The sequence below is a fragment of the Caretta caretta genome, chromosome 22 (genome assembly GCF_965140235.1).
Source record: "Caretta caretta isolate rCarCar2 chromosome 22, rCarCar1.hap1, whole genome shotgun sequence".
Taxonomy (NCBI): Eukaryota; Metazoa; Chordata; order Testudines; family Cheloniidae; genus Caretta; species Caretta caretta.
The window spans coordinates 11,794,212-11,805,227 of NC_134227.1; the positions used below are offsets into that span (position 1 = coordinate 11,794,212).

The 11,016-nt window shown below is 46.5% G+C and overlaps 1 protein-coding gene across 3 annotated transcripts in view; it reads right to left on the reverse strand.

Moving 5' to 3' along the window:
- The window catches only part of SNX19 (sorting nexin 19), a 50,031-nt gene that overhangs the window by 3,390 nt on the left and 35,625 nt on the right, over positions 1-11,016 (reverse strand). For all 3 annotated transcript variants that reach the window (XM_048827348.2, XM_075122299.1, XM_075122300.1), the window contains one exon: positions 585-769. In XM_048827348.2, coding sequence (XP_048683305.2) covers positions 585-769 — 185 coding nt within the window. The remainder of the gene's footprint in view (positions 1-584; positions 770-11,016) is intronic.

Here is an 11,016-nt window from a genome sequence, read left to right on the forward strand (position 1 = left end):
CCCTGGGGCAGCGCGGTGGCTGTTCACTTGGAACTAGTGGGAGCCCTATTGATGGGTCATTTAACTCCTGAGGTGAGGTGAATTTGCCAGGTCTTGGATCTTGCCGTGGCTGACAATGGTGTCAAAACTGCACAGAGTTTAGAGAGCGAGAATTGCTATTTTCCAAAGTGTTTCACACTAAACACACCAAAGGGGGGCAAAGAAGGGACGGCTTCAAGGCCATGCCTCTGGTATCACACATGGGTAAACACAAACAGGCTCTCTCATGCTTGGAAACCAGATCTCTAGAGGTGACAATGCAATGGGTTCACTTGTGGGGCTCCCCAGCCCTCTGCCTTGCACTGGTTTCAGGGATGGCCAATGAGCCTATGACAAACTCCCGTTCATTTGCAGTGCTAACAGCCCATGGTGCTCAGCATCTGCGGCACATTAAGCACTGGTTCCAGGTGTCACTATTGCACCGGCTCTCTCACATGGCGAAGTGGTGGAATGGATTTCAGAACCTGATCCCTAAAGAGCCAAGGCCCGTTAGCCAGATCCCACAGCTAGAGAGCCCTTGGTTGTTTATCGCACGGCAAACTCACCAGGAAGGAGTCCCATCAGGCTCTGCAAGGCCTGCTGTGCTGTCACCTCCTTCTGCTCCTGCGTCCTGACAGGTTTAGGCACCGCTGGTAAGACTCCCCCGGGCCATATGGATTCCTGCAGCAATCGGAGGTACTGGACCCAGCGCTGAGTGCAGGTCAGGTTAGTCACCTGCACTTCCAGCCATCTGCAGGCAGGCATGGTGGGGGGGGTGGGAGAGAGAGAGAGGTGAAAGATGGCTACAGTGGGAATTAGCTCTTGAGCCTCCCACTTATCCGGGACTCCTGGAGAAGGGTTGATGGGCTTTATAAAATGTTCCTCCCTTCACAGCAACGGCCCACAGGGTATCACAGCCACTTCACAGCCATTCATTAGCTGCTGCTCCTCAGCCACCTGTGAGGCAGCTAGAGATGACTACTCCCATTCTACAGATGGGAAAATGTAGGCACAGAGCACAAGGGCCAGATTAGTGACCCTCTTGCTTGCACTGTGGAGGAGTTACTCACACAATGTCAAGAGAGCTACTCATGGAACTGGCCACCAATGGCACCGTGGCCTGTGCTGTACAGGTCAGACTAGTCCTTCAAGCCTGTGGATTGCTCTAGCTCTTAATGAATGGCTCGAGGGCAGACTTTGGCACCGATGGGAGTAGAGCCCAGGGCTCCTTGCTCCAAATCGGGTGCCTTATTGCCAAGAGCATCTTTAATGCTTTTGATTTCAGAATCAACCCAGCTCAGAGACCAGCCTGATCCCTATCCTGCCCCGCCCCACCCCACCCCAAAGCCAAAAACAGGCATTCTTGATGCTTCACTGTAAAGGGAAGACAGCTCCCAGGGGATCCGGAAGCCCCCAAGCAGCAGCATGCCCCTAAGCTGTGGTAGCAGAGGGGAGTATGTTATATTACCAATTTTCCTCCCCTCCCTAATCCCATTGCCAGCACAGCCTGGCGAGGGAATCTGGTCTGGCGTTGAGTGCCTTCCTTGTCCTGTCCCACTGCTAGTAGAGAAAGTCAATGCAGGACACCATGTGGTGTTTTCCCATTGCTTGTGCCAAAAGCCAGTCCTCGTTTGGGTTGGGGGAGAGTGAGTAAAGGCTAAGGGGAGATGCTTGGGAATAGAAGGGGCTGAAGGACTCTAAGGAGACAACTGAAGGTCTTTAGTAATGCTAGTTCTTAAGACCAAAGCTATAACCTCCTAGGGCAGGGAGGTGAGACTGTCCTTGTGTTTTGTACTCATCTCCTTTGCCGGCTTTCCCTCCCATCCTTCTCAGTTCTGCTCATCTCCATCACTGGAGGGCAGTGAAATCATTGCAGCTTGCATCCAAAAATCTATGCCATCCATCTATTAAAAGGAAAGTTATGTACCCTCCAAAAAAACTTCACACTGGCTCTCCTGCTGCGACAGGACTATGCCCTTTATATGGTAACAACCTGCAAATCCCGAGGCTACAGCCACAGGAATGTCATTCCGGATAGGAGCCAGGAGGCATGTGCAGCCAGTGCAGGAAAGGTTCGTTGACACCACCCATGCTGGCCAGAAAATGTTACTAAATCTAGTGTGGATCCCCAGACTCCAAGACATTACAGCACTCTCCCAAGTACCAGAAAATGCCTCTGCAGTCAGCCAGCCGTCAGCTTTGGAGCTCCCTCTGCCCCCAAAAATCAGCCATGCAGAGTGGAACCCCATAGGCCTCCTGGGGAAGCATGATCTTAATCCTGATGCCACTCACATCAATGCCAAGACTCCCACTGACTTCAGCAGAACCAGGATTCAGCTCCATAGCACTGAAAAGACTGGTGCAATACCGCCGGCTGTGGGAAACGTGCTCTCTCCTCAGTCTGTGCCAGCAGGGGGCTCGACAGGAAACAGTGGAGTGTTGACAATGGGGAAAGCTTGCAATTTCTCCAGGCCTTCCATTTCCCACCTCCTAGAGTCTGGGATTCAGCCCGAGCCTGGAAGTCTACACAGCAAGGAAACAGCCCAGCAGCCCAAGCCTTGCAAGCTGAGTTGGCTGGCATGGGAAGCCGTGGGTGTCTAGTTGCTGTGTAGACATACCCACAGAGTTCCAGCAGATAGCAGCCCACAAGCAGTGTCGGGAGACCTGTCCCATTTGGCAGCCTGTGCTGGTGCTTGTGTTTGTAATTCCATCATCACTGTACTCCAGTGGCTTGTAGTACGTCCAAGAGCTGGGCCCTGCCAAGACAAACTTTATTTAACCTGCGCTCTGCCAGACTGTCTGCATTCTTCTCAGCCTGGGCATGCTGGCCAAGGGCTTCTTTCCCGGCTTCCAAATGCAAGTGGACAGAACAAGAGTGGCACTAAGAATAGAAACACCCGAAGGTAAGTGAGGGAGAAAACTCTGGGTAGTACCAATGGTTGTCAAGGGGCAGAGCTACAGTGATATCATTCCTCATGTGCCCCTGCCTTACATCCTAAGGAATACATCTCCCTAACAACAGGCTTCCAGGATCCACATGGAAGTTGTGCGCGTGCGCACCTGTTAAAAACTATGAATAAAAGTAAAGAAGACAGGAAAATAAAACCAGTCTTGGTTCCACAGAGCTGTAAGGTCTTTGTAATCCCTCTCAAAACAGCCCTGTTCCTGGCACTCCTCTGGGGGAGCTGGATGGTTATCCCAGAGACTTGGGACAGCTAGGGAAAAGGTACCATCAGCAGTGCTTCTGTGGGTATTGCCACAGTGCCCCATGGTTCCAACCAGGATCAGAGCCTTCTTATGCTATCCGAGCATGCCCTTGGGATCAATAGGCTAGTTTGCACCAGCCTTAGACAGCAAGGTAACAAGAGTCCTATCTAGGGCAACAGTCACGTTTGAAAGTGTGTTGGCTTAAACCCAACTTTGGCCCCAGCATCAGCACACTTTAAAATCTTTAAAATCTTGCTAGTCATGCTTAGTTGGTCATGGTACACTCTAGGGTCAACCACAACTAACACACATGGTTTTCAAGGTGTGGAACTGCGCCTACTTTAGGGGCAATGTCATGCTTAAAATCAAGTTAATTAACAGATTTCCAAGTATGACAGATGGTGTCTGAGAGGGTCACAGAACTTCGGGGATGTAGGGTTAAAGCTCAGAATCAGGCCAAGGACCTTTCCAGGGATGTTAGATCAAATGCTTCACTGGATTAATCTCCACTGTGTTCAACAACCTTTATGTGCTTCCTTCCTACAAAGAGCAAACATGTTTCCTGGCGGGAACATCACCAAAAGAGCAATTTTAAAGCAAATGTTGCAGAAAGTTAATTTTGATTGTGGAATCATCAGTATCAGCAGCGTAAGCCTCACTCTGAAGACTTACTCTTTTCCAGTTAGGGGACAGGACGTGCAAATGGTTACAGGCCATAGAGCTCTTGTGATTATAAAGCCCAGGATGGGGAGGGGGTTATTTATTACACTCTATGATTTTGTATTTTCAGTCTAGCTCTGTGCTTCCCAAATTGGGGACTGAGTGCAGGAACAGAGGAGAAGGCAGATCCAGACTCGCTCCCCATGTGCTCCTGCTGAGGTGGGCAAAGCAGCAGATAGCTCTTCAAAAGGTGCCCAAGTTTTCTCCCTCTCCCTGCTCCTGCCCCTAATGCAGCCAGTTTCAGGAACAGCTCCTGTGGGCAGGGATGCAGGCTGCTGTCCCAGCTGTGCTTAGCTGCAAGAGCACAGATGTCCTGGCTCCTTTCGATCACCAGTGGGCTCCACTTTTTCCAAACAGTCTGTCAGCTCTGGTGGGCTGGGGGACCAGAGAGATGGGGAATCCCCACAGACAGAGAACTGAAAAGAATCAAGATTAGGCAGCGAGGTGAGGGAAAGAAAAGAAAGGAGACACAAAAGTTGAGGAGGGAAAGGAAGTGCAGGGATAGTTGTGGCGCAGCCGACGGGGGCTCCCTTCCACCACCCCATTAAAGGGCGGACCCACCAAGAAAAGGCTAGGAAGGTCGGGATTGCTCGACAAAATCGGACCTGGGTTCCATCTAACCCAGCACATTCTGTCCCTGAGAGCCGCTGCTCTGGGAGCAGCGGGCACAGTCCCCTCATGGATCGGTGACTGGTTAAAAGACAGGAAACAAAGGGTAGGAATAAACTGTCTGTTTTCAGAATGGAGAGCACTAAATAGTGGTGTCCCCCAGGGGGTCTGTACTGGGCCAGGTCCTAGTTAACATAGTCATACATGATCTGGGAAAAAGGGGTAAACAGTGAGGTGGCCAAATTTGCAGATGATACAAAACTACTTTAGCAAAGCTTTGGACACGGTCTCCCATGGTGTTCTTGCCAGCAAGTTAAAGAAGTATGGGCTGGATGAATGGACTATCAGGTGGATAGAAATCTGGCTAGATTGTCAGGCTCAACGGGTAGTGATCAATGGCTCGATGTCTAGTTGGCAACCAGTATCAGGTGGAGTGCCCCAGGGGTCGGTCCTGGACCGGTTTTGTTCAACGTCTTTATTAATGATCTGGATGATGGGATGAACTGCACCCTCAGCAAGTTTACAGATGACACTAAGCTGGGGGGAGAAGTAGATAAGCTGGAGAGTAGGGATAGGGTTCAGAGTGACCTAGACAAACTGGAGGATTGGGCCAAAAGAAATCTGATGAGGTTCAACAAGGACAAGTGCAGAGTCCTGCACTTAGGAAGGAAGAATCCCATGCACCGCTACAGGCTGGGACCAACTGGCTAAGCAGCAGTTCTGCAGAAAAGAACCTGGGGATTACAGTGGATGAGAAGCTGGATATAAGTCAGCAGTGTGCCGTTGTTGCCAAGAAGGCCAACGGTATATTGGGCTGTATTAGTAGGAGCATTCCCAGCAGATTGAGGGAAGTGATTATTCCCCTCTATTCGGCACTGGAGAGGCCACACCTGGAGTATTGTGTCCAGTTTTGGTCCCCCCTCTACAGAAGGGATGTGGACAAATTGGAGAGAGTCCAGCGGAGGGCAATGAAAATGATTAGGGGGCTGGGGCACGACTTACAAGAAGGGGCTGAGGGAACTGGGGTTATTTAGTCTGCAGAAGAGAAGAGTGAGGCGGGATTTGATAGCAGCCTTCAACTACTTGAAGAGGGGTTCCAAAGAAGATGGAGCGCAGCTGTTCTCAGTGGTGGCAGATGACAGAACAAGAAGCAATGGTCTCAAGTTGCAGTGCAGGAGGTCTACGTTGGATATTATGAAACACTATTTCACTAGGAGGGCGGTGAAACACTGGAATGGGTTACCTAGAGAGATGGTGGAATCTCCATCCTTAGAGGTTTTTAAGGCCTGGCTTGACAAAGCCCTGACTGGGATGATTTAGTTGGTGTTGGTCCTGCTTTGGGCAGGGGGTTGGACTAGATGACCTCCTGAGGTCTCTTCCAACCGTAATATTTTAGGATCCTATGATTCTACTCAAGATAGTTAAGTCCCAAGCAGACAGTGAGGAGCTACAAAAGGATCTCACAAAACTAGGTGACTGAGTGACAAAATGGCAGATAAAATTCAACATTGATAAGAGCAAAGTAATGCACATTGGAAAACATAAGCCCAACTATACATAGAAAATGATGGGGTCTAAATGAGCTGTTACCACTCAAGAAAGAGATCTTGGAGTCATTGTGGAGATTTCTCTGAAAACATCCACTCAATGTGCAGTGGCAATCAAAAAAGAAAACAGAATGTTGGGAATCATTAAGAACGGGATAAATAATAAGACAGAAAATATCATATTGCCTCTATATAAATCCATGGTATGCCCACACCTTGAATACTGCATGCAGATCTGGGTGGCTCATCTCAAAAAAGATATATTGGAATTGGAAAAGGTACAAAAAAGGGCAACAAAAATTATTAGGGGTATGGAACAGCTTGCATAAGAGAAATTAAAAATACAGACTTTTCAGCTTGGAAAAGAGACGACTAAGGGGGGATATGGTAGAGGTCTATAAAATCATGACTGCTGTGGAGAAAGTAAATAAGGAAGTGTTGTTCACTCCTTCTCATAATACAAGAACTAAGGGTCACCAAATGATAATAAACAAAAGGAAGTATTTCTTCACACAATGCACAGTCAGCCTGTGGAACTCATTGCCAGAGGAGGTTGTGAAGGCCAAGAGTATAACAGGGTTTAAAAAATAACTAGATAAGTTTATGGAGGATAGGTCTATCAATGGCTATTAGCCAAGATGGGCAGGGATGGTGTCCCTAGCCTCTGTTTGCCAGAAGCTGGGAATAGGCGACAGGAGATGGATCACTTGATAATTACCTGTTCTGTTCATTCCCTCTGGGGCACCTGACATCGGCCACTGTTGGAAGACAGGATACTGGGCTAGATGTACCTTTGGTCTGACCCAGTATGGCCGTTCTTATGGACAGATAGGAGCAATATGTTAGATCATTAAAGGTTCATGAGTAAAAATACCTCTGCTTTAGCGATTTTATTTGCTGTGTGAGGCAGGCTGGATCAATTAATGGAAAACCCCAGATGACTCAAACCCAAGTGCTCTGACATAGCCATCAAGCAGACCTATTGCGCTAAAATTCAGTCCTCAGAGATACACCAATGCAACACGATTATTAAGGGTTAATATTTCTCATGCATGAACTTAAATGTGTAAAGCTGCCAATCTGGCACCTTTCACCAGCGCTAAATTCACAAATAATTTTTTGTGCTATTAAAGTACTAATATTTTGAGGTAGACACCCAGACGAGACACACACAGAGGAAATCAGGTAGAAATAAACCCGCTGACAAACACAAATAGAACTGGCTTTATTTTGGATGGCTGATAAGTTGCTATTTCCACTCTGGTATTTTACACAGAAATAGGACCCCAAAAGAAATTAAAACAAACCCATCACTGAACCATCTCCTTGTGTTGCAGAGGAGACCTGAAATAGACAGCAAGTCACCCCTGAGCCTCAGACACCAAAAAGCTCTGAAAATGCCCAGTGTCAAGAGACAGAACACATAGGCAATGGGTCCTGGCCTCTTGTCTGGAGGCACATAACTTGCCCATGCTGTAAGGATCCTCTGTTTGAAATAGCTGCCAATGGAGGAATGAACTGGCTGCTAAAAAAGAGCTGGTTTAATACCAGGGCTTAGGATGGAACTCCAAGGTCAACTGAAGGGGCCCCATCAAAACAGGATAAACACGAAAGCCCCATAGTTGGGGAACATGGGTTTGGGGATGAGCATATACAGTGGCCCTATTCCCCAGAAAAAGACAATGGGTGCTGCTGAGACGGGAAGGTCTTGTGGTAAAGGCACCGCCCTGGGAGTCAGCAGAAGGGGGTAAGTAGCTGTGTGTGGACTGAAATCTTGTTTGACTCCTGAATGCAAGATGGGCTGCTGTGCCTCGGAGGGAGCGTGGCTGACCACCTGCTGGATTCCTTGCCGATGGAAAAGGCTGAGTACAGTGAATCAGTCAAGCTTCCCTGCAGGTTCGAAGGGGAGTCAGGCAGACTTTGTCTACACACAGGAGTTGTACCAGTTTAACTTAAACCTGTTTTTAGACCAATTTAGCTAAAGCACTGCAAACCCTTGTGTGGACACACTTATTTTAATTTACAAGTGGCTTATTACAGTTTGGCTTAAACCTGTTCCTAATGAATGTAAACTAAACTGAAGTAAGCCTGGTTTAAACTGAACTACGAGTGCCCATGCAGGTTTCTGCACCAAGTTAGCTAAATCAGTTCAATATCCCCTTAAGTTAAACCAGTGAAGCCCCGCACCTAAACAAGCCCCGAGGCCACAGTCTCCAGCAGGATTCAAACCCATGTTTGCAAGAGGTGAAATGAGTGTACTAATCCCAGAGCAGCACCTTGCCCCCTCCTCCTGAGATCAATGACTGAACAGCTGCTCAGGAACAGAGACTTGAATTCCTTGAGGCCAATTAATGCACCTCCCAGGCAACAGGAAGGTAAAAAGCAAGGCACACAAGACCGAGGTAGTACAATATACCAAAGAGAATGGTGACACATGGAGACTCACAAGGAGAGATGCAAATATATCCATGCCTCCTATCAAAAGGTTCTGAGAATTTTGTAGAAACAGAAACAGCTCATCTGCAGGGCCAGGATGGAATCCCTCTGTCCCATGTACAGCATCGCCACAAAATCCCTTAGGTGTTCAACATTAACACTCTACAACAGCTTGAGATAGGAAGTGAGGGAATACTGCCTCCATCTGAAACTCCAGAGGGAACCGAGAGTGCATTGTTACTCCAAACTCAGCAACACAAATGTATTGCCAGGGTTATTTTGAGTAGGTATCCCAATTCTTTAAAAAAAAATTCCTTGAAGTCTTCAGTCGACCACGAGTGAGCAACACCTCAAGAAACTATGTTAAACAGAAATTAAAAAGTACAGCACCAAAAGTAAACTCCCTGCAAGTTGCATGGAAACTTTTAAAAGACACCATAATAGAGGCTCAATTTAAATGTATACCCCAAATTAAAAAATATAGTAAGAGAACCAAAAAAGAGACACCGCGGCTAAACAACAAAGTAAAAGAAGCAGAGAGAGGCAAAAAGGCATCCTTTAAAAAGTGGAAGTTAAATCCCAGTGAGGAAAAGGGAAAGGAGCATAAACTCTGGCAGATGAAGGGTAAAAATATAATTAGGAAGGCCAAAAAAGAGTCTGAAGTAGCCAAAGACTCAAAAAGAATAGAAATTTTTTTTTGAGTGCATCAGAAGCAGGAAGCCTGCTAAACAACCAGTGGGGCCACTGGACGATCAAGATGCTAAAGGAGCACTCAAGGACGGTAACGCAATTGCAGAGAAACTAAATGAATTCTTTTCATCTGTCTTCACAGCTGAGGATGTGAGGGAGATTCCCAAACCTGAGCCATTTTTTTAGGTGACAAATCTTAGGAACTGTCCCAGATTGAGGTGTCATTAGAGGAGGTTTTGGAACAAATAGATAAACTAAACAGTAATAAGTCACCAGGAACAGATGGTATTCACCCAAGAGATCTGAAGGAACTCAGATGTGAAATTGCAGGACTACTAGCTGTAGTCTGTAACCTATCATTTAAATCAGCTTCTGTACCAAATGACTGGAGGATAGCTAACGTGACATCAATTTTTAAAAAGGGCTCCAGAGGTGACCCCAGCAATTACAGACTAGTAAGCCTGACTTCAGTACCTGGCAAACTGGTTGAAACTATAGTAAAGAACGAAATTGTCAGACACATAGATGAACATAATTTGTTGGGGAATAGTCAACATGGCTTTTGTAAAGGGAAATCATGCCTCACCAATCTACTAAAATTCTTTGAGGGGGTCAACAAGCATGTGGACAAAAGGGGGATCCAGTGGATATAGTATATTTAGATTTCAGAAAGCTTTTGACAAGGTCCCTCACCAAGGCTCTTAAGCAAAGTAAGCAGTCATGGGATAAGAGGGAAGGTTCTCTCATGGATTGGTAACTGGTTAAAAGATAGGAAACAAAGGATAGGAATAAATGGCCAGTTTTCAGAATGGAGAGGGTTAAATAGTGGTGTCCCCCAGGGGTCTGTATTGGGCCCAGTCCTATTTAACATATTCATAAATGATCTGGAAAAAGGGGTAAACAGTGAGGTGGCAAAATTTGCAGATGATACAAAACTACTCAAGATAGTTAAGTCCAAGGAAGACTGCGAAGAGCTACAAAAGGATCTCTCAAAACTGGGTGACTGGGCAACAAAATGGCAGATGAAATTCAATGTTTATAAATGCAAAGTAATACAGATTGGAAAACATAATCCCAACTATACATATAAAATGATGGGGTCTAAATTAGCTGTTATCACTCAAGAAAAAGATCTTGGAGTCATTGTGGAGAGTTCTCTGAAAACATCCACTCAATGTGCAGCGGCAGTCAAAAAAGGAAACAGAATGTTGGGAATTATTAAGAAAGGGATAAATAATAAGACAGAAAATATCATGTTGCCTCTATATAAATCCATGGTATGCCCACATCTTGGATACTGCATGCAGACGTGGTCACTCCATCTCAAAAAAGATATATTGGAATTGGAAAAGGTTCAGAAAAGGGCAACAAAAAGGATTTGGGGTATGGCACGGCTGCCATATGAGGAGAGATTAATAAGACTGGAACTTTTCAGCTTGGAAAAGAGCCGACTAAGGGGGGATACGATAGAGCTCTATAAAATCATGACTGGTGTGGAGAAAGTAAATAAGGAAGTGTTATTTACTTCTTCTCATAATACACAAACTAGGGATCACCAAATGAAATCAATAGGCAGCAGGTTTAAAACAAACAAAAGGAAGTATTTCTTCATACAATGCACAGTCAACCTGTGGAACTCATTGCAAGAGGAGGTTGTGAAGGCCAAGACTATAACAGGCTTCAAAAAAGAACTAGATAAGTTCATGAAGGATAGGTCCATCAATAGCTATCAGCTGGGATGGGCAGGGATGGTGTCCCTAGCCTCTGTTTGCCAGAAGCTGGGAATGGG